Source organism: Lucilia sericata, unplaced genomic scaffold (genome assembly GCF_015586225.1).
Source record: "Lucilia sericata isolate MDLA Ls3-8-SP2 unplaced genomic scaffold, ASM1558622v1 Contig001640F_arrow, whole genome shotgun sequence".
NCBI lineage: Eukaryota > Metazoa > Arthropoda > Insecta > Diptera > Calliphoridae > Lucilia > Lucilia sericata.
The window spans coordinates 24,821-49,267 of record NW_023995554.1 but is presented as its reverse complement, the minus strand read 5'-3'; the positions used below and the strand labels follow the sequence as shown (position 1 = coordinate 49,267).

At 26.5% G+C, this 24,447-nt stretch overlaps 1 protein-coding gene across 1 annotated transcript in view; it reads left to right on the top strand.

Moving 5' to 3' along the window:
• The window catches only part of LOC119612259 (dystrophin-like), a 45,418-nt gene that overhangs the window by 2,537 nt on the left and 18,434 nt on the right, over nt 1-24,447 (top strand). The window contains exons 2-5 of the mRNA XM_037968022.1: nt 1,857-1,947; nt 2,613-2,733; nt 4,302-4,435; nt 4,503-4,677. Of these exons, the coding sequence (XP_037823950.1) occupies nt 1,857-1,947; nt 2,613-2,733; nt 4,302-4,435; nt 4,503-4,677 (521 nt within the window). The remainder of the gene's footprint in view (nt 1-1,856; nt 1,948-2,612; nt 2,734-4,301; nt 4,436-4,502; nt 4,678-24,447) is intronic.

Here is a 24,447-nt window from a genome sequence, read left to right as displayed (position 1 = left end):
ATCTATATTTCACCAGAAAAACAGTATTTCACCAAACAATCTATATATTACAATAAAATCGATATTTCACCGAAAAATCCATATTTTACTAAGAAATCGATATTTCACTGGAAGCTCAATAATTCACAGAAAAGTGGGAATTTCACCAAAAAGTAAAAACATATATTTCAACCGGAAAATTGATATACGGAAAAAATTGGTATTTCACCGAAAAATCGCCGAAAATTCGACAAAAAATTATCAAAATAATCTTGATTAACTTTTACAGGAATTTTCTAAATGAATTTTCGTTTCGAATCTATTAAATGAAACTTCATTGGTGCCCAAATTCACCAAAAAATCGATATTTCACCGATAAATCGGTATTTCACCAAAAAAACAATATTTCACTAAAAGCTCGATAATTCACCGAAAAATTTAATAAAAAAAAAAATATTTAAATGAAATCGTAATTTTCACCAAAAAAATTTAATTTCACCGAAAAATCGATAATGAAACGAAATATCTATATCTCACCAAAAAACGGCATTTCACCAAACAATCTATATATTACAATAAAATCGATATTTCACCGAAAAAGAAATCGATATTTCACTGGAAGCTCAATAATTTACCGAAAAGTAAGATTTTCACCAAAAAGTAAAAACATATATTTCAACCGAAAAATTGATATACCGAAAAAATTGGTATTTCACCGAAAAATCGCCAAAAATCGAACTATAATTTGACTACAAACTTATAAATTAGACCCTAAACCATGCATGAAAAGAAAATTTAAAATTTCAGTTATTTGGAACAACACCCGAAGACCTCTGAATAAATCCCAAAGAAAAATCGTATAGAAATTTTCTGGAAAAAGTTATCAAAATGATCTTGATTAACTTTTACAGAAAATTTCTGAATGAATTTTCGTTTTGAATCTATTAAATGGGACATCATTGCCCTCATAACCCTTAAGACTATTTTTAAAACCATTCACAATTTTACTTCGTAACATCATAACACGAATTTGAAATATCCCTTTGCACCACCACCCCCCATTTTACATTCTCCAATTTTTCCAAAATTTTACTGTCTATATTTAAGCATGTATTCTATTGTCTCTAATTTTTTTAAGAAATATTTCTTTAAACAAAAAATTCTATAATAATCTCTTCCTTCTTTCTATATTAGAATTGAAACAATTTTCTTTAGCACCGCATTGTTCAGCCGATTTGGACTATATGCGTTGTTGTTTGAAAGGTAAAGACTTACAGCAAATAAGAAAACAAACTAAAGTCAATCACCATTTAACCCCATAAATAATTTTATAACCTTAAAATCTAAAAAAAATAAATCTAATATAAGTTCGGTGTTGCAAAATGAAAATAAAATTTAACCTTTTAAGCTCCGTCACCTAAAAAACCAAACAAACAACCCATAAACAAATCTTAAAACTAAGACAAAAAATGGGTCAAAGCCAACTCTAACCTCTAAATTAAAGAAAAAAATATCTATTTCAAATTAATTCACTCATTATTATACTAATTCAGCATGGGCCTTTTTACTCAACACGTTAATCCTTTGATTTCACCTCTCACGGAGTTTTATTATAAATGTGCGAAAATTAAATTTATAACCTTAAAAAAATAATTATTATTCTAAATATTTTTTTTCAACAGGGTGCTCCATTAATGTGTGTGTGTGTTTTATAAAGCAAATTAAACAAAAAAATAAATTCAAACCCTGTATTAAGCACTTTTATTAATGGTTATTTGTTTAAAATTAATCTATTGTCAAAATTATTGGTTCATTGTTTAAGTTTTTCTTAATTATTTTGTTATCATCTAATTTGTTTTTTTAAATAAAATTTACAGTTACTCGTTTAAGAGAGCACTGGGATGAGACCTCACAATGTGTTCTTCAAAGAGCGGCTCAGCTGAAAAATATGCTCAGTGATTCACAAAGGTAAGTGGAGAGTGATCTTTTTAAAAAAATAAAGTTGTAAAGAGAAAAGTTAAGTAATGGGAACTTTTTTAAAATTCCAACTAATTTTAAACCTTGAACTAGTTTTGGAACAGAACTAAACATAAAATGAACTGGAACTAAACTAGAACTGAAATGGAATTTAACCAGAATAGAACTAGAACCAAACCAGAACAACACTAGAACAGGACAAGAAAAGAACTAGAACAGAACTATAATAGAATTAGAATAGAACTAGAACATAACTAGAACAAAACTAGAACAGAACTAGAACAGAACTAGAACAGAGCTAGAACTGAACTAGAACTGAACTAGAACTGAACTAGAACTGAACTAGAACTGAACTAGAACTGAACTAGAACTGAACTAGAACAGAACTAGAACTGAACTAGAACTGAACTAGAACTGAACTAGAACTGAACTAGAACTGAACTAGAACTGAACTAGAACTGAACTAGAACTGAACTAGAACTGAACTAGAACTGAACTAGAACTGAACTAGAACTGAACTAGAACTAAACTAAAACTGAACTGATCTTTAAATTATTGTTACATTTTTTCGTCCGAAATTTAGTTTGGGTACTATCTTTACAGCTTTATTTGATTTCAAGAAAGAAACATTTTCATTTTTTCCTCTTTCCCTTCAGATATGAAGCTAAACGTTTGGAGCTTGAGAAATGGTTACAACGTATGGAAGCTAGAGCTGAACGTATGGGTACCGTTGCCACCACTGCTGATATTTTGGAGGCTCAGCAAAAGGAACAAAAGGTATGTGAACGAACAGAAAAGAAAAACATAATTTCCAAAGTTTTGATTTTCGATATTAAATCTTGTTAGAATACAGATTGTTATGACGATGGGATCAAAAATGTTTAACTTTTAGAAACTTTTGCTTTAAAAAACTTGACATTTTTATAGACATATTTTTGACACTAAATAATAGGTTTGCAAACAATTCCCTAAATTTTCCGATGTTATATTTTCTGAACATGAAATATGCGGTTAGCTAAGTCAACCACCCTAAAAATAATTTCCAATACTTTCTATCATCTCTAAACTCCTACTTAATGCAACTCTGACAATGTTGACTTTTAGCATATTCGTTCGAAATAGTTAAAATTGGGAAAAGTTTGCTGCAACGGTTGAAGAATTATCATTAGCTTAATTATATTAATAAAATTTACTTGAGTCTATTTACAAATTCGTTCATCAAAAGACTTTAATTAAGTATATACGAAATTAGCTGCTAGAAGAGATATTTTTTAAATTTACAATAAACCCTCTAAATTCATTAAAGATCCACTTTCTTAAATATTTGAATAAACAATATATCGTTACATTTTTGCACTTTACAATTTAATACCTTCACTAGTTCACACTTTAACTACCTTTTATATGCAACTCTGCATATTCGTTCTATTAAAAAATTGTTCATTAAGTATATACGAAATTAGCTGCTAAATGCGATATTTTTTAATTTTCAGTACATTATGTTAAATATTTGAATAACCAATAATTCGTTACATTTTTGCACTTTACAATTTACTAACTTCACTAGTTCACACTTTAACTACCTTTTATATGCAACTCTGTACTCTTTTGTTTGACACTTTCGTTTATTTTAGTTTTTCTTTCATTTAGTTCGTGCATAAAGTATACAGAGGTGTCACTTTTGACATTTAAAAAAGTCTAAAATCAGTTTTTGTTTGGTTAGAAGAGGTATATAAAATACAGCTAAAAAAAATTCATGAATTCGTTTTGTGCGAAAGAGAGGGAAATAGTTTTTTGCTCGTGACGCCTCTGTATACCCTGTGGTTCGTGTCTAGTCGGTTGCAATTGAAAGCTCCTGTTATATTGCGAATTAAAATATTAAATAGAGTTTAGTTTTGAGAAAAAACATTGTAATTAATTAAATAAATGTTTGTGGGTGCTGTGGGTTTTAAAAGTTTTCCATAAAGTTTAATAGTTTTGGCAAAAATTAAGTGTAAAGTTTTTGGTTTCTTTTATGATGGATTTTTTTGCTTTATTAAATGGCGGCAAGTTAGAGATGTGTTTCTCATGATTATTAAGTTAGGCTTGTTATCGTTGCTATTCTAATAAGAAATTGGAAAGTTAAAGATGGAAGAATTAAAGAGTGGTCTGTTTAGCTAGGGAAAGTTTAGTTTGTATTTAACTAATATTTAAAATGTGGTTTAGAAAATTGAAAATGTGGGAAACGATAAGGTGTGTGGATAAGATAAATAAGTTTTAAAGATATTTGCTTAAAAGCAAGATTGTTAATTGGAATTTTTCTTCTATTTTAATGACTTTCTAAAAAACTGTTTCTTTTCTTTCAGTCCTTCCATGCTGAACTCCATCAAAATAAACCGCAATTCGAAATCTTCAATCAGTTGACCCAGAAACTCATAGCCGTTTATCCGGCTGATGACACCACCCGTATAAAGAAAATGACCGAAGCCATAAATCAAAGGTAAGATTAATAATATATTAATAATAAAACAAATTTAAATTATACAAATTTTTCTTATTTTCTCCAGATATTCCAACTTAAATAATGGTGTCATTAATCGTGGCAAACAATTGCATGCCGCTGTTCATAGTTTACAATCGTTTGATCGTGCCATGGATCAATTTTTAGCTTTCCTCTCCGAATCGGAATCATTATGTGAAAGTGCTGAAGCTGAAATTGAACGTAATCCATTAATGTTTAAGGTAAGTGGAGATTAATTCTTTTTATAATTTAATTTTTATTAAAAAAGCTGACAATTTTCGTAAACATTTTCAATTATTTCTTATTAAGAAGATATTTTCTCTACGTTTTCTAGAAGAATTTCAAAAAATCTTTATATAAATTTTGTTAAAACAAGTTTCTTCTCAAACCCTTTAGCTTTTTTGTGTTTGCTTCCCCATTTTGTCTTCAATTTTATTTAAACTTTTGGCTGCAAAAGGAATTACAATTCGTATATTTGTTTGTCTCTATTATATTTACAATGTTTTCCATACATTAATGCATTGATTTCAAATTTATCAAACCAATTAAACTTTGTTTAAGAGTTCTAGATAAAAAGAACTTTTGAAATTTATGAAAACACTCAACGAAATTTGTTTAAGGGTTCAATCTGAAAAAATTTTATGGTTAAAATGTGGTTTTAGTAAAATTGTCAAGGAAATTTTTCAAAAATTTGTTTTTAGGAATTATTTCTGAAAATTTGCTTTCGTTAGGAAATATTTCGAAAATTTAAATAACTTTGCTGCCTCTAATCGTTTAGCCTCTAGTATTAATTTATGTATTGTGGGTGCTGTTGTACTATTTTCCCCCAATGATACGCATATTTTGCATGAAAATTATTAAAACTAAACAAACGACGCATCATAATGAAGAAGATGATGATGTTGCATGTGTAACCGATATGTAGCATATGCATAAAACAAAAACTCTTTGAAATAGATTTGCTATTGACTGCCTCGTACATATTCATAAACATTTGAGATATCAATGAAATTTCATATACAAGTTAGTCCACTTGTATACTTCTTGTATACATATATTTTAAAGCATTTACAACCACTTGAAAATATGGTAGAGGATAATAATGATGATAAAGTCGTCTTTATAAGCAGAGCTGTTGGTGGCTTCATCTACAAACAATTTTCCTATAGAAAAAGAATTTTGCATTTTTGTCTTGTCTATCAGAAACGATTACTTAAAGTAATCTTTGTTTTTAATTGCATTTTAACAGAAAAATAGGGAAAATAGAAAACAGCACAAAGATTTAAGTGTAATTTACAGTTTTGTTTTTTTTATATTGAACCAAATTATTTATAGATCAATAGATAATTTGTTAAGAACAATAAAATTAATCAATAACAGTCGCAACTCACCCGCATATGGTTTTCATTTTAAATTTTTATTAAAAGTATTACTTTAAATTTTTTAAAGAGTTCTTTTTTTAAGGAACAAACAAATAAATTTAAGTTCAATCAACTTTAAAATTTATTTATTTTTTTATTATTGGTAAAAATTTTGAAATTTAATTGATTTATTTAGTATAGATGACCCTTATTGTAAAATTATCTTTGTAAAATAGACAGTTAATTTTCTTTTAACATTTTTTAATGGTCTTCACACATGTCAAGGGTTAAATGCTACAAGAGAGTGAACTATTTTTAAAATAAATTTGTTTTTGTTGGTATTTTTTAATACAAATTCATTTCTAAATTTTGTTCCAAAAAATCCACCAGTAAATATGAAATTAAAAATCAAAAAGGTTCTTTTTTGTCAAAAGTACTAAACTTTACAATTATTATTAAATTTTGTTAGCTAATTAGTTAGTTAGCACTGAACTAGAGCTGAAGTAGAACTAAGCTAGAAGTGGACTAAAACTGAACTAGAACTGAACTAGAACTGATGTAGAACTGATCTAGAACTGAACTAGAACTGAACTAGAACTGAACTAGAACTGAACTAGAACTGAACTAGAACTGAACTAGAACTGAACTAGAACTGAACTAGAACTGAACTAGAACTGAACTAGAACTGAACTAGAACTGAACAAGAACTGAACTAGAACTGAACTAGAACTGAACTAGAACTGAACTAGAACTGAAATAGAACTGAACTAGAACTGAACTAGAACTGAACTAGAACTGAACTAGAACTGAACTAGAACTGAACTAGAACTGAACTAGAACTGAACTAGAACTGAACTAGAACTGAACTAGAACTGAACTAGAACTAAACTAGAACTGAACTAGAACTAGAACTGAACTATCACTGAACCAGAACTGAACTAGAACTGAACTAGAACTGAACTAGAACTGAACTAGAACTGAACTAGAACTGAACTAGAACTGAACTAGAACTGAACTAGAACTGAACTAGAACTGAACTAGAACTGAACTAGAACTGAACTAGAACTGAACTAGAACTGAACTAGAACTGAACTAGAACTGAACTAGAACTTAACTAGAACTGAACTAGAACTAAACTAGAATTCAACTAGAACTGAACTAGAACAGTTAGTTAGTTAGTTAGTTAGTTAGTTAGTTAGTTAGGTAGTTAGTTAGTTAGTTAGTTAGTTAGTTAGTTAGTTAGTAGTTAGTTAGTTAGTTAGTTAGTAGTTAGTTAGTTAGTTAGTTAGTTAGTTAGTTAGTTAGTTAGTTAGTTAGTTAGTTAGTTAGTTAGTTAGTTAGTTAGTTAGTTAGTTAGTTAGTTAGTTAGTTAGTTAGTTAGTTAGTTAGTTAGTTAGTTAGTTAGTTAGTTAGTTAGTTAGTTAGTTAGTTAGTTAGTTAGTTAGTTAGTTAGTTAGTTAGTTAGTTAGTTAGTTAGTTAGTTAGTTAGTTAGTTAGTTAGTTAGTTAGTTAGTTAGTTAGTTAGTTAGTTAGTTAGTTAGTTAGTTAGTTAGTTAGTAGTTAGTTAGTTAGTTAGTTAGTTAGTAGTTAGTTAGTTAGTTAGTTAGTTAGTTAGTTAGTTAGTTAGTTAGTTAGTTAGTTAGTTAGTTAGTTAGTTAGTTAGTTAGTTAGTTAGTTAGTTAGTTAGTTAGTTAGTTAGTTAGTTAGTTAGTTAGTTAGTTAGTTAGTTAGTAGTTAGTTAGTTAGTTAGTTAGTTAGTTAGTTAGTTAGTTAGTTAGTTAGTTAGTTAGTTAGTTAGTTAGTTAGTTAGTTAGTTAGTTAGTTAGTTAGTTAGTAGTTAGTTAGTTAGTTAGTTAGTTAGTTAGTTAGTTAGTTAGTTAGTTAGTTAGTTAGTTAGTTAGTTAGTTAGTTAGTTAGTAGTTAGTTAGTTAGTTAGTTAGTTAGTTAGTTAGTTAGTTAGTTAGTTAGTTAGTTAGTTAGTTAGTTAGTTAGTTAGTTAGTTAGTTAGTTAGTTAGTTAGTTAGTTAGTTAATCAGTTAAATAGTTTGTTATATATTAATTTAATTAAAATTAAAAATACCTACATTTACTTTGAAGGAACGTACCAACCAGTTTATTACTGTTATTTCTTTAAGAAGCTTTGAAAAGTTCCATCACATATTTCTTAAATTTTACAAGCTTAACTGACCCATAACAAAAAGTTAAGCTTTCACTATAATTTTTTTAAATGTCAAAGTTTATCTAAATATTACTTCATGTCATAATATAAGAAAAAGCTTAACAGTTATTACATTTTGTTCAAAGACCTTATAAGCTTAAAAAGCTCTATCAAAAGTTGTATTAAATTGCAAATTTACCGTAGCTATTTTTAGCACCATTTTTAATAGGACTTTTAAATTAAGTTCTTTAAAAACTTTCTACAAAATATTAATTTTCTACAAAATATTAGAATCTCTCTCCCTAACCATTTAAAAAGCTTAAAACTCTACATACTTTCATCCTAAACTTTTTCATATTAGTTTTCTCTTTATTGCAACTTTCTCTCTCTTTTAAGTTTATTTTATTTTACTCTTAAAAAACCATGACCCTTGTCATTTTTTTCGGTAGCTCCATGTTTATGTTTTGGTGGAAAGTGCACAAAAAATTGTGTTGTTTACATCTTGTATGTTTTTTTTATTTTGGCGGTTTTTTTGTTTACCCTTTTTTTGCTCTCTCGCTCTCTCTTTATATTTGTTGTTATCACTCCGCCCACTCCCACTTTTTATCCAAAATAACAGTTTTACTTGCCGGTTGTGTGTTTTTTTCCCAAAACAATATACCGGTGTGTTATAATTGTAACACCGTTATCTATTAGATTTTCTACTTGTTTTGATATCTTGTAAATTATTTAACTTTTGAGAATGTTCGTGAGTTTGTGTATTTAACGGGAGAGAGATTTTCAAGTTGTTTTTAAGACAATATTCTCCATACGCAGATGCTGTGTGTGCGTTTTGTGTTGTTCTTATTCTAGATGTTATTTTGAAATGTTAAATAGTGTTGTTTGTTTTTTGTTTTGTGTGGAAAAAAGGTACTTTTTTCAAGAGGTACCTTTTATAAAATAGGCTAAATAAAATCTTGTTTTTGAATTTAAGTTTAGAAATATTAAGTTTATTTATATAACTTTTCTTGCAAATTAACCATAGATTAGTCCATAGACCAGACCATTCGTCAGTCAATAGAATAGTCAATTGACTGTTTTAATATTAATAAAATTGAAGCATTTTGCTAAATAGGTTATATTCCTACTCTTGGTATTTTTATCCTAAAGCACTTTCTTTACATTTTAGTACTTTTTTAATACAAAATTATTAAGATTTACTCTATATTCTAAATGAATAGAAAATGTGTTAACTTTAAAGATACTATAAAGATACTATTTTTGGTACATTATCAAAAAGTACCTTTTTTGGAAAAGGCACCAAATATATACTATTGTTACATCTTTATCTGTAGTAATCATGAAGAATATATGGATATATTGAAAATACTATTATTAAAAACAAACTACAGAAAATTTACTTTAGTACTTTTTTCAGAAAAGTACTTTCGCAATCATTTAGTACTTTTTCGTGTTTTAATTGTAAATATTACGAAAATACTATTTTTATATGTAAAACACTAGATTATTAAAAACATGCCACAAGAAAGGCATTTTGGTACTTTTTGTAAAAAAGTACTTTCGTATTTTCTTAATCATTTGGTTTAACTGAATTAAATGTAAAAGTTCTAGTTTATTTAATACATACTTTCGCAGTTTCTTAGTTATTTGGTACTTGTTGCAAAAAAGTACTTTCATACATTCTTTATAATTTGGTACTTTTTTATGTTTTGATTAAATTAAGTATAAAGATACTAGATTATTCAAAACAGTCCACAAAAAAGGCATTTTGGTACTTTTTCAGGAAAGTAATTTCGTACTTTCTAAATCATATGGTACTTTTTTATGTTTTAATTAAATTGAGTATAAAAATAAGTTTTTAGATAGAAAATACTAGTTTTGGAAAACGATACTACAGAAAAATTCACTTTGCGCTTTCTCAATAATTTGGTACTTTTTCGTGTTTTAAGTAAGAAAATACAATTTTTATACCTAAAATACCAGTTTATTTACAAAAAAAATACGTTTTGGTACTTTTTGCAGAAAAGTACTTTAGTACTTTCTTCAACATTTAGTACTTTTTGTGTTTAAATTGAAACTACTTCGAAAATATAAATTTTATACCTAAAATACTAGTTTATTAATAACAGATTATAAAAAATAAAATTTTGGTACTTTTTGCAGAAAAGTACTTTTGTACTTTCTTTATAATTTGGTACTTTTTTAAATTTTAATTAAATCAGGTGTAAAAAATACTGTTTTTTAATTAAAAAATTTACTTTTATACTGTTTTTCAGAAAAGTACTTTCGTTCGTTTTTATTCATTTAGTCGTTTTTTGCGTTTTAATTGAAACCAGTACGAAAATAGTACTTTAAAAAAAATTTTACTGCACTTAATATACTTTAGTACTTTTTTTGTTCAAAATTCTTTGAAATTTAGTTTGAAAAAGATTTCTCTTAAAGCTTTAACAAAAAGTACTTGTTTTAGTACTATTACCATCTTCGCTTTGCAACCCAATTTACACTTTTGAACAAGTGTATAGTTTTATCCATATGATAAAATAGAAAAACATTAACAGTAAATGGGGGAGAGAAAGAGCGAGAGTAACAATGATGATGATGATTGTGATACTTTTTTGTTAAGAGTAAATGTGTGTATGTGTGAGTATTTGTGTTTTCTATAGCTTTAGCCGAGATGTTAATGCGTTATGGAATTTAGTTTGTATTTTGAATTTCTACGGGTTGCATGAAACGAATAAAAATACACGGGAAACGGTTTTGTTAACGGCGTGAAAACCAAAATTAAAAAAAAACAAACGGAGTTTTTTAAAACAAAAATTTAAATAAAAAATTACAAAAAAATAATAATAACAAATTTTTAAAAAAGTAATAAAAATTTTAAATTTCAAAAAATATATAAATATATTAGAATTTGTGTATAAAACAAGCATAGCTTAAGGATTTAAAAATTATGATATTTTTAAAGCCTGCTATTAGGCTGATAAAGTGAATTTCAAAATTTTTGGTAAAAATAATAAAAAGCCTAGACTTAAGGCTAAAAAAACAAATGATCTAGAAATAAGTGTTCTCAATTAAGTGCCACCAAATACATTATAAATTATTGAATTATATTGAAAATCTAAAGCCGACTTTAAGGCTTTCAAATAAATGATAATGAGTTATAACAAAAAAACACAATTTTAAAGAAATCGAAAGCCTACTTTAAGTTCGCTGTGTTGTGATCGCACAGTGTTGTGATCGCACAGTGTGACTGTGTATAGACTTTGTGGCTATATGTATGTCAGTCAGTCTGTTAGTTGTTCGGTATATTTGGTATGTGTGGATTTAATGTGTTAAAGTGTTGTTGTCGTCGTCGTCATCAACGTTGGCATCGTTATGTTATGCAGTTTTATAGTTAAATACAAATGCATAAGTATGTACAATAATTGTACAAAAAAAAAACCCACCTTTAGTTGCATACTTAATCAGAGTAAATATTCACTCCTGTATGTGTGTATACAGAAGATGCACAAATACACCGAGATATTTTCACAACCATAAACGTAAATTTTGAAGTTAAATGCTAAAATTCCCAGCAGTTCGGATAGGTTTTTACTTTTGAAATCTAATTTTGAAGAACATTACCTAAAAATGGCAAATTTTGAAGAACATTACCTAAAAATGGCAAATTTTGCAGAAAATTCACGCAAAATGTTAAATATTCAAAAATTTGTCTAAAATATCAAATTTTTAAACATTTTACTAAAAATAGCAAATTTTCAAAAAATTCACTAAAAATAGCAAATTTTGTAGAAAATTTACTAAAAATAGCAAACTTTGCAGAAAATTTTCTAAAAATAGCAAATTTTCAAAAAATTTACTAAAAATAGCAAAATTTCCAAAAATATACTAAAAATAGCAAATATTTAAAAAAATTCACTAAAAATAGCAAATCTTCAAAAAATTTACCAAAAATAGCAAATTTTCAAAAAATTTCTCAAAATAGCAAATTTTCTAAAAATTTACTCAAAATAGGAAATTAAAAAAAAAAAACTAAAAATACCATAAATTTATAAAAATAGCAAATTTTAAAAAAAATTACAATAAATAAATTTAAAAAAAACTTTTCTGCAAAATTTGCTGTCTTTTTTTAAATTTTCTACTTTCTTTAGTAATTTTCTTATAAAATTTGCTTCCTGTAGTAAATTTTCTACAAAATTCAGTTCTAGTTTAGTTCTAGTTTAGTTCTAGTTCAGTTCTAATTTAGTTCTAGTTCAGTTCTATTTCAAATGTAGTTCAGTTCTAGTTCAGTTCTGGTTCAGTTCTAGTTCAGTTCTAGTTCAGTTCTAGTTCAGTTCTAGTTCAGTTCTAGTTCAGTTCTAGTTCAGTTCTAGTTCAGTTCTAGTTCAGTTCTAGTTCAGTTCTAGTTCAGTTCTAGTTCAGTTCTAGTTCAGTTCTAGTTCAGTTCTAGTTCAGTTCTAGTTCAGTTCTAGTTCAGTTCTAGTTCAGTTCTAGTTCAGTTCTAGTTCAGTTCTAGTTCAGTTCTAGTTCAGTTCTAGTTCAGTTCTAGTTCAGTTCTAGTTTAGTTCTAGTTTAGTTCTAGTTTAGTTCTAGTTTAGTTCTAGTTTAGTTCAGTTCTAGTTTAGTTCTAGTTCAGTTCTATTTTAGTTCTAGTTCAGTTCTAGTTCAGTTCTAGTTCAGTTCTAGTTCAGTCAGTTCTACTTCAGTCAGTTCTAGTTCAGTTTTAGTTCAGTTCTAGTTCAGTTCTAGTTCAGTTCTAGTTCAGTTCTAGTTCAGTTCAGTTCTAGTTCAGTTCTAGTTCAGTTCTAGTTCAGTTCTAGTTCAGTTCTACTTCAGTTCTAGTTCAGTTCTAGTTCAGTTCTAGTTCAGTTCTAGTTCAGTTCTAGTTCAGTTCTAGTTCAGTCAGTTCTAGTTCAGTTTTAGTTCAGTTCTAGTTCAGTTCTAGTTCAGTTCTAGTTCAGATCTAGTTCAGTTCTAGTTCAGTTCTAGTTCAGTTCTAGTTCAGTTCTAGTTCAGTTCTAGTTCAGTTCTAGTTCAGTTTTAGTTCAGTTTTAGTTCAGTGCTAGTTCAATTCTAGTTTTGCAAAACTTGGTTTTTTTTAACTTAACCTAAAAGTTATTGACTCCTTTATAAAACTGCTGGGAAAATTTGAAGCTGCATGTTGCTGCTTGTGTTAATGCACACCCATATTCATAAGTGTGTATATGCAGCATATTTGCTTATGTTGTCGGTATGTCTACAAATATATACAAATGCAAATACACATATTTACACATTTGTGAAAGTAGTTGTGTGAATACATATGTGTATGAATGTCATTGTGTATGCAATTTTGTGAAAATTCATTTAAAATGCATTTTGTGCAACAATTAAACACAAATCAGTGGTTTTAAAATTCACTTTGAAAATTTTATGTGAAAATATAAAAAAACAACAACAACATTATCAACACAACCTGCCACATATGCAAATACCTATACATATGTTTATCCACTGCAAGCTTATGCGTGTGTGTGTTTGTGTGCGTAAAGAAATGAAAGCGGAAGGAAGTGTAAAACATCAACATCAACCCCGACAACGACGACTACAACGACCACAATTAACATGCAACAGCAAGCAGACATAATTTGAAAAATGTTTTAAAAAGAAATTAAAGTGCATTTTATATATATTTAGTTTTTTTTTTCTTCCATTTTCAAGCATTTAAATAGAAAAATTATATATTAAACATTAAAAACTTGATAAGAAATATTTAAAGAGTTTTTCTTAAGTGTTTGTTAATAAAATAAATAAAAAAAATAATATTGCAATATAACAAATTGAAAATAATTATTAAAAAAATAATTTATAATAAATTATAAGTTCTTCAGTGTTTATTTAAGGAGTTTGTAAGATCAATAGTGGATTTTTCTTTAAATATAAAACAAATTTGTTTTGGTTTTTAATATATTGCGAGAAATTTTGTCCTTAATGCAAAATGAAAATTTAAAAAAATTACTAAAAATTACTCTACAAAACATTTTTAAATTCCCTATTATTACTTTTCATAATTTTCTCTTAATCTCTTTAAATTATCTCTAAGTAGTTCTACTTAGCAACTGTTAACATAAAATTTCTTCTTCTAAAACACCTTTCAGAAAAAAAACTAAACATTAATAAAATTATGTATAAAAAACATAAAAACCCACAACCCACTCATCATAAAACATAATTTCTTCTTCAATCTTAAACCAGAGTTATTATAACAAGAATTTTTAATTTCTCTAAAGAAAACCTAAAATTTTAAACAAACTTTTCTTTAAGACAAATAAAAAACCCCACAAAAATTAACTTCTGTTATTAAAATTATCAACCTACGCAAAAATGTCAAAAAGTAGACATTTTTTGTATAGAAAAAAAGGTGTATAATTAAATTACAACAACATTTTATAGAAATTTTTATTAACGTTAAATACTTTAAATTTTATTTAAACATGACTGACGATGATGGTGATGATAAGTTGTGTGTGTTTGCTTTTTGGTTGTTGAAAATATTTCTTTTATGTTTGTTCATCATCATCATCATCTAGTTTTAACCTGTAAATTTTTATTTAAATTGTTTGACAAAACAGCAGGTTGTTATTGTTGTAAAATGATGCAAGCTGTTTAATGCAACAGAAACTGTGGAATATTTAAAGTTTATAATAGAATTTTTTCTTTTACTTAATTACAAGCGAGAGAGGGTCATTTTAAGTTTTATGGTTTAGTTTTAGCATTATCATCTTATTCTTATTAATATTGTTGAAAATTTTTAAAATCATTTTTCATTTTCTCGCATTCTTCTCCTCAATTTATGTTGACAACGTTTTCATATGAATATAGTTTTACTGTTTTTATTATGTTTTTTTTCATAGTTTATTTGCTTTTTAAGATTTATTAGTTGGTTTTTGTTAATATATTTTATTACTATATTTTTTTTTCGAAAGATTACAAGAGCATTTATGTTGTTTTTCAATTTGGCTTTGTCATGTGTTTAGTAAAGCAGCTTAAAATGAAATATTAGTAATAGCTTTAGAAAAAAATAAATATGAATATGAATAGAGAAATATATACTTTTTAAAATGATTGAATGACAAAAACATTACTATTAAAATGAGGGGAATTTTTCGATGTTTTAGGGAAAATTTTCAATTATTTTTTCCATCTCTAAAGAGAGAACTTTTCTAATGAGAAGTGTCTATTTAAAGAGAGATATTTTCTAAAGAAAATTAACTCTTTAAAGAGAGAACTTTTCTGAAGGAAATTATCTCTTTAAATAGAGAACTTTTCTAAAGGAAATTGTCTCTTTAAAGAGAGAACTTTTCTAAAGAAAATTGTCTCTTCAAAGAGCGAACTTTTCTAAAGAAAATTGTCTCTTTAAAGAGAGAACTTTTCTAAAAGAAATTGTCTCTTTAAAGAGAGAATTTTTCTAAAGAAAATAGTCTCTTTAAAGAGAGAACTTTTCTAAAGGAAATAGTCACTTTAAAGAGAGAACTTTTCTAAAGAAAATTTTCTCTTTAAAGAGAGAACTTTTCTAAAGAAAACTGTCTCTTTAAAGAGAGAACTTTTCTAAAGAAAATAGTCTCATTAAAGAGAGAACTTTTCTAAAGAAAATTGTCTCTTTAAAGAGATAACTTTTCTAAAGAAAATTGTCTCTTTAAAGAGATAACTTTTCTAAAGAAAATTGTCTCTTTAAAGAGATAACTTTTCTAAAGAAAATTGTCTCTTTAAAGAGAGAACTTTTCTACAGAAAATTGTCTCTTTAAAGAGAGAACTTTTCCAAAGAAAATTGTCTCTTTAATGAAAAAGCTTTTCTAAAGAAAATTGTGTCTTTAAAAAGAAAATTTTTCTAAAGAAAATCGTCTCTTTATAGAGAGAACTTTTCTAAAGAAAATTGCCTCTTTAAAAGACATCTTTTCTAAAGAAAATTGTCTCTTTAAAAAGAGAAATTTTCTAAAGAAAATTGCCTGTTTGAAGAGAAAACTTTTCTATAGAAATTATAACTTTTCTAAAGAAACTTGCCTCTATAAAGAGAGAACTTTTCTAAAGAAAATTGTCTCTTTAAAGAGAGAACTTTTCTAAAGAAAATTATCTCTTTGAAAAGAGAACTTTTCTAAAGGAATTTGTCTCTTTAAAGAGAGAACTTTTCTAAAGAAATTTGTCTCTTTAAAGAGAGAACTTTTCTAAAGGAATTTGTCTCTTTAAAGAGGGAACTTTTTTAAAGAAAATTGTCTCTTTGAAGAGAAAACTTTTCTATATAAAATTATCTCTTTACAGAAAGACCTTTCCTAAAGTAAATTGTCTCTTTAAAGAGAGAACTTTTCTAAGGAAAATTGTCTCTTTAAAGAGAAATTTATTAAAAGTTTTAAGGTCATTGTTAAGAAAATGTCTGTGAACAAAATATATTTCTAACAAGAAATCAATTTCTTCTGTTACAAACAAACATGGAAAACTTTTTAAACATTTTTTTTAAAACAATTTTTGACCTTTAAAAACAGCTTTGTACAATTTCTCTCGTTGAAAAATCTTACTTTAACCTTTTGTTTTTCATCTTTTTTTCCTAAACTTTCAACATATGGCTAAAGGCAAAAAAGGCCCTAGAAAAAGGTCAATAAATATTTTATAAAAAATATTAACAAAAGTTGAAAAATTTTGCCAATATTTTTCTTTTGCCATTTTGACAAATATGTCTGAATAATAAGGATTCATTTATAAAACCATGAGTTATAAATATTTATTTCTAACTATTAAAGGTCAGCATTGTGTGTGTAAATATTGATTTATTACAACCAAAAAACGAAAACATACATATTTATTTTATTAATGTATGAGCAATCAATTTTAATAAAACTTGAGACGAATGTTGAGAAAAACTAAGAATTTTTTTCCGTCTGATAAATTAAAGTAATTAGGATAAAACTATAGAGAAAACCTTTAAGCTATTTGTTAAAAAATATACAAAATTCTTAAACACTTTTACTAAGAAGTCTATATTAATAATTTTATTCAAATCTGGTTTAGAGTATAATGCCCAAAGTCTCTTTCTTTCCTTGGCCCGTTTATACAAATTTTGCCTCTTTTTTTAGTCGTTAATTTGATTTGTTTGTTATCAAATTTGTGTATTGAAGTTAAATAAGTATGTAATATTTTATCTACCACATTTATTTTATCATTTGTCGTTTATTTTCTAAAGATAAACGATCATTTTATTTATTTTATTTGTTTTTTTTTTTATTTATTTTGGAGAGTTTAATGGTTGGTGTGGGTGCTGGGGCAATATTTATCGTGAATACGCAACTCAGTTCTAAAAAATCCCAAGATAAAAATTTACATACGCATTTGATTTACTGATAAGATTGTCTAAATAAATATACGTAACCTTAGCTAGTGAAAACGATGTAAATGGGAATTAGATTTGTAGTTTGTTGCAGTAGAGAAAATTACGCAACAAATTGCGAAAATATTATTAATAATATTATTTATTAAAAAATGCCTCTCTTTGAAGAGAGAACAATTTTAAGGAAAGCTGTCTTTAAAAAGATATTTCCTATAAACATTTTCCTCCTTAAAGAGAAATTTTGCTTCAGAAAAGTTCTCTCTTTAAAGAGATAATTTCCTTTAGAAAAATTCTCTCTTTAAAGCCACAAAAGTTCTCATCTTAAAGAGACAATTTTCTTTAGAAATGTTCTCTCTTTAAAGAGACTATTTTCATTAGAAAAGTTCTCTCTTTAAAGAGACACTTTTCTTTAGAAAATTTCTCTCTTTATAGAGACAATTTTCTTTAGAAAAGTTCTCTCTTTAAGGATACAATTTTCTTTAGAAAAGTTCTCTCTTTATAGAGAGAAATTTCTTTAGAAAAGTTCTCTCTTTATAGAGAGAAATTTCTTTAGAAAAGTTCTCTCTTTATAGAGAGAAATTTCTTTAGAAAAGTTCTCTCTTTATAGAGAGAAATTTCTTTAGAAAAGTTCTCTCTTTAACGAGACAATTTTCTTTAGAAAAGTCTCTCTTTAAAGAGACAATTTTCATTAGAAAAGTCTCTCTATAAAAAGACAATTTTCTTTAGAAAACTCTCTCTTTAAAAAGACAATTTGCTTTAGAAAAGTTCTCTCCATAAAGCCACAATTTTTTTTAGAAAGGTTCTGCCTTCCAAGAGACAATTTTCTTTGGAAAAGTTCTCTCATTAAAAATAGAACTTTCTTGATAAAAGTCCTCTCTTAAAAGAGACAATTTTCTTTAGAAAAGATCTCTCTTTAAAGAGACAATTTTCTTTTGAAAAGTTCTCTCTTTAAAGAGACAATTTTCTTTAGTAAAGATCTCTCTTTAAGCAGACAGTTTTCTGTAGAAAAGTTCTCCCTTTAATAAGACAATTTTCCTTAGAAAAGTTCTCTCTTTAGAGAAACAATATTCTGTAGAAATGTTCTCTCTTTAAAGAGACAATTTTCTTTAGAAAATTTCTCTCTTTAAGGGGACAATTTTCTTTAGAAAAGTTATCTCTTTATAGCGACAATTTTCTTTGGAAAAGTTTACTCTTTAACCACTATTTTCTTTAGAAATGTTCTGTCTTTCAAGAGACTATTTTGTTTAGAAAATTTCTCTCTTTAAGAATACAATTTTCTTTAGAAAATTTCTCTCTTAAAAAAAAAACAATTTTCTTTAGAAAAGTTCTCTCTTTAAAGATACAAATTTCTTTAGAAAGGTTCTCTCTTTAAAGAGACAATTTAGTTTTGTAAATTTCTCTCTTTAATATTTAAACAAAATCTCTGCTAATTTAAGTTTAATTTAAATTTCACACAACAGCCTGAGTATAAATTTATAAATGTGTGTTTTTTTGGTTAACTGCCCTCTGTTCCTATAAATTTAACCTTTCTCTATATGTTTTATTAACCCCCACACAAAAATATGCGTTAACTATGCTTTTGGGTATAAAAATGATGTATTTAAAAAACTAGTTTCATATTATTTTCAGTTTTTTTCATCTTATTGCTAAAGGATCATGTTGCTAAATAATATAACAACTACTTACTAACACTATAACTGCTGCAGCTGCCACTGCCTCAAACTAATAGCAGCCAGCCAGACACTCTGGCTACTGTTGCTGCCATTGTAAGTTTGTGTGTTGAAAAAAACACTTATGGGAATTTCATTTCATTGCTGCTGAATGAGAGTATCAAAATCCATTTTGTTCCTTGTATATACAAGAATGTGAATATTATGAAAAGTGATTTCTTTCTTTATATCTTTTTACACCATTTTTTATTATTGTTGGGTGTTCATATTTGTTGGATTTATCCTTTAGTTTAGGATTTATATTTTGTTTATGATCTCTTTTTCTTGGTTAATTTTTTTAATGTACCAGTAGAGCAGTCCAAGTACAGATGAATTGTAGTTGTTCAAGACTCTTTTCCCCTTTTGCTTCCACGTCTAGTGTCAGGACATTTTTTCTTTACACAATATATTTTTCTGGCTATAGACTTTAGCTATAGTTTTGTAGTTAGCTCCAAGATAAATATTTTACGCAGAAAAAATTATTACTTTAACAAGAGAGTTGTCTCTTTAAAGAGACTATTTTCTTTAGAAAAGTTGTATTTTTAAAGAGACTATTTTCTTTAGAAAAGTTGTCTCTTTAAAGAGACTTTTTTCTTTAGAAAAGTTGTCTCTTTAAAGAGACTTTTTTCTTTAGAAAAGTTGTCTCTTTAAAGAGACTTTTTTCTTTAGAAAAGTTGTCTCTTTAAAGAGACTTTTTTCTTTAGAAAAGTTGTCTCTTTTAAGAGACTATTTTCTTTAGAAAAGTTTACTCTTTAAAGAGACTATTTTCTTTAGAAAAGTTGTCTTTTTAAAGAGACTATTTTCTTTAGAAAAGTTTACTCTTTTAAGAGACTATTTTCTTTAGAAAAGTTTACTCTTTAAAGAGACTATTTTCTTTAGAAAAGTTGTCTTTTTAAAGAGACTATTTTCTTTAGAAAAGTTTACTCTTTTAAGAGACTATTTTCTTTAGAAAAGTTTACTCTTTAAAGAGACTATTTTCTTTAGAAAAGTTGTCTCTTTAAAGAAATTTTTTCTTTAGAAAAGTTGTCTCTTTAAAGAGACTTTTTTCTTTAGAAAAGTTGTTTCTTTAAAGAGACTTTTTTCTTTAGAAAAGTTTACTCTTTAAAGAGACTATTTTCTTTAGAAAAGTTGTCTCTTTAAAGAGACTAATTTCTTTAGAAAAGTTGTCTCTTTAAAGAGACTAATTTCTTTAGAAAAGTTGTCTCTTTAAAGAGACTAATTTCTTTAGAAAAGTTGTTTCTTACATGAGACTAATTTCTTTAGAAAAGTTGTCTCTTTAAAGAGACTAATTTCTTTAGAAAAGTTGCCTCTTTAAAGAGACTATTTTCTTTAGAAAAGTTGTCTCTTTAAAGAGACTATTTTCTTTAGAAATGTTCTCTCTCTTAAAATTTACTATTTTCTTTAGTAAAGTTCTCTCTTTAAAGAGACTATTTTCTTTAGAAATGTTCTCTCTCTTAAAATTTACTAGTTTCTTTAGTAAAGTTCTCTCTTTAAATAGACTATATTCTTTAATAAAGTTCTCTCTTTAAAGAGATAACTTTCTTTAGAAAAGTTCTCCTTTTAAAGAGACTATTTTCTTTCGAAAAGTTCTCTCTTTATAGAGATTATTTTCTTAACAAAACTTGTCTCTTTAAGGAATCTACTTTTTTTAGAAAAGTTCTCTCTTTAGAAAAGTTGTCTCTTCAAAGAGACAATTTTCTTTTCAAAAGTTCTCTCTTTAAAGAGTATGTTTTCTTTAGAAAAGTTCTCACTTAAAGATACTATTTTCTTTAGAAAAGTTCTGTCTTAAAGATATTATTTTATCACTTTAACGAGCAAACATTTTGCTTAAGGATCCTATTTCTGGTACAAGTTCTTATTCCATTATTAATTTCCATTCTTATAACCAGGTCTTAATTAAGTTCAAATATTTTCTTTTTCTTAAATTAACTTCATTTTTTTAATGAATTATATATTTCTTTTGCAAAGTGTAGATGTGTGTTGTGTTAATGTAAGAAAGGATTCAACTATACATACAAACATTCACAGTCCTACATAAAATCAGTCATTCATCTTCTTTCTTTTGGCAAGGATTTAATGTTTACTTGACTCAAACAACAATGATATGTGTATGAGTGAGAAAGTATGCATGTGTGTAAATATGCACCATAAGGGTTATGGATGATATTGTGTTAAAGTTTACTTACACATATTCATACATACTATGTAAGCATGTGTGTTTGTATACATATTTATTTGTTTGTTTAAGTTAAGTGGTAGTATGTGTCCTGTTTTTTTTGCCTTGTAGTTATTACTCTGCCTTCACACCACTTATACAAGAAACTACTACAACTACTATTACTACAACCATTACACTACCTTTATTTGTTTCTTAACAAATCTAAATCTTCTCGGTTTCCTTTTTAATCAAATTCCCACCCATTACTCACCCACATTCTTTTAACTTCACAAATCGTATTTCTTTCAACTTGTACATGTCTATGAATGAGACTGATTGTATTTGTAACATGGGTAGTTTCAGTATTGTTGTTGTTGTTGCCACATAAAATTGCCACTTATAGTTTTGTATTGTACAATACCAGTAGTTGCAGCAGAAGTAGTAGTTTTATTCGTCCTCCCCCTTCAAAACCTGCTGTGGGGACTATCATTTATTGTATTTTCTAGGGGACTGTGGGATTTTCTTACGTAAATGGAAAAAATATTACCAAAAGATGAAATAACAATCAATAAAAATCTTTACTCGACAAACGGACAGCAGTCGATATAGCATGTCAGGCAAAAATTGTTATTTTGAACAAAATCCAATTCGTAGAAATGTGATTAATGATGCAATAATTGTTAGAAAAACCGTAGCATAAAAATATCTTAAAAAAATACTATAAAGAAAGAAAACATTTCTAAGCCAAAAAAAAGAACATATTTTCGACCTGTTATCCTTATATTTCCCTTTTTATCCTTGTCCCACTTTTTTTTTTTTTTTGGAAATTAAATGTTTTCATTAAATTTTTAAAATACTTTGACCTTTGCTTGTTAAAGAAAAGCAAAAAGGATTATGTAGTTGAAAGTTTTAAAAATACATTTTTATGCAAATCATTTTAATCAATAGAAATAAAAAAGAAACCTTAATCAAAGGGTTTTGTTGAACCAAAATTTTGCTAAGAAATCATATTTAAGTGCATTTTTTAAAATTCTTTCTTAAATAAATTTTCGTTTAAAAAGTAGAAATGTTCTTTCACAGAGGGACATTTTCTAGAAAAGTTATCAAAGAAAAGACAATTTTATTTAGAAAAGTTCCTTCTTTAAAGAGACAATTTTCTTTATAAAAGTTTTCCCTTTAAAGAGGCAATTTGCATTACAAAAGTTCTCTCTTTAAAGAGACTGTTTTCTTTTGAAAAGTTCTCTCTTTAAAGAGACTGTTTTCTTTAGAAAAGTTCTGTCTTTAAAGAGACTGTTTTCTTTAGAAAAGTTCTCTCTTTAAAGAGACTGTTTCCTTTAGAAAATATCTCTCTTTAAAGAGACTGTTTTCTCTTTAAGATATTGTTTTCTTTTGAAAAGTTCTCTCTTTAAAGAGATAATTTTCTTTAGAAAAGATCTCTCTTTAAGAGACAATTTTCTTTAGAAAAGTTCTCTCTTTAAAGAGATAATTTCCTTTAGAAAATTTTCTTTAGAAAAGTTCTCTCTTTAAAGAGATAATTTCCTTTAGAAAAGTTCTTTAGAAAAGTTCTCTCTTTAAAGAGACAATTTCCTTTAGAAAAGTTCTCTCTTTAAAGAGATAATTTCCTTTAGAAAAGTTCTCTCTTTAAAGAGACAATTTTCTTTATAAAAGTTATCTCTTTAAAGAGACAATTTTCTTTAGAAAAGTTCCCTCTTTAAAGAGACAATTTTCTTTAGAAAAGTTCTCTCTTTAAAGAGACAATTTTCTTTAGAAAAGTTCTCTCTTTAAAGAGACAATTTTCTTTAGAAAAGTTCTCTCTTTAAAGAGACAATTTTCTTTAGAAAAGTTCTCTCTTTAAAGAGACAATTTTCTTTAGAAAAGTTCTCTCTTTAAAGAGACAATTTTCTTTAGAAAAGTTCTCTCTTTAAATAGACAATTTTCTTTAGAAAAGTTCTCTCTTTAAAGAGACAATTTTCTTTAGAAAAGTTCTCTCTTTAAAGAGACAATTTTCTTTAGAAAAGTTCTCTTTAAAGAGACAATTTTCTTTAGAAAACTTCTCTCTTTAAAGAGACAATTTTCTTTAGAAAACTTCTCTCTTTAAAGAGACAATTTTCTTTAGAAAAGTTCTCTCCTTAAAGAGACAGGTTTCTTTAAAGAGAATATTTTCTCTTTAAAGAGACAGTTTTCTTTAAAAACGTTCTCTCTTTAAAGAGACAGTTTTCTTTAAAAACGTTCTCTCTTTAAAGAGACAATTTTCTTAAGAAATGTTCTCTTTAAAGAGGCAATTTTCTTTACAAAATTTGTCTCTTTAAAGATAAAATTAATAGAATAATTTCTCCTTTAGCTCTTTGCATAGATTTTCCAAAATTGATTATTTCTTATTTTTTAAGATTTCACCACAAACATGAGTTCGTCTTCTCGTAATCTAATAATCTATTGTTTATTTATATTTCCATCTTTGTTGTATACATCTATAAAGTCTGTTATGCAAAGAAAAAAAATCCAATAAACCATTTTGCAAAATTTCCAATTTTCATTATTATTAGCAAAAAAAAAATCGAAAAACTCACAAACACAAAAATTTATACTAGAAAACACACAATTCGGTTGTGGTTTTTATTGTGTTGATTTAAACACAAAAACCAAACAAAGAAAATATTGACATTTAATGGAAAAAACCTACATTCGATCAACAGAGAAAAAAACGATGACTGATGATTGACATTTGATTTGTCAAAGCATCAATGTAATAGAAAAGAAATTTTTCAATAAAAGAACAAACTGAAAAATTTTTATGAATATTTTTGCATACAAAATTTATACGATTATAAAGAAATTGTATTACTTATTTTAAAAAAGATTTTCTACAGAAAAATAAAGAGAAAATTTAAATAACATAAAGAAATAAATTTCGGCCTGGATTTAAAGATATGTATTTGTAAATATGTATATTTTTATAATTTTTTTATTTACCATTTTATATAATTTATAGGGTTATTTTCTTTATTATTTTTCATTTTGTTTGCGTTTTTAATTCATAAAGAACAACTATTTTATTATATAAAATCATCAACCATTTTTGTACAAGTTTATTTATTTAACCAATTAAAATTCAGTGATATAAAGTATATAATGTCGGAGCTTGGCATTTAAAATAAAAAAATAATATAAAACTTTTCCACTTATGTTGTGTTTTCTCTGTTACTGTGTTTTCTTCTTTTTTGCAGTTTTTATTTTTAATGATAAAAACATC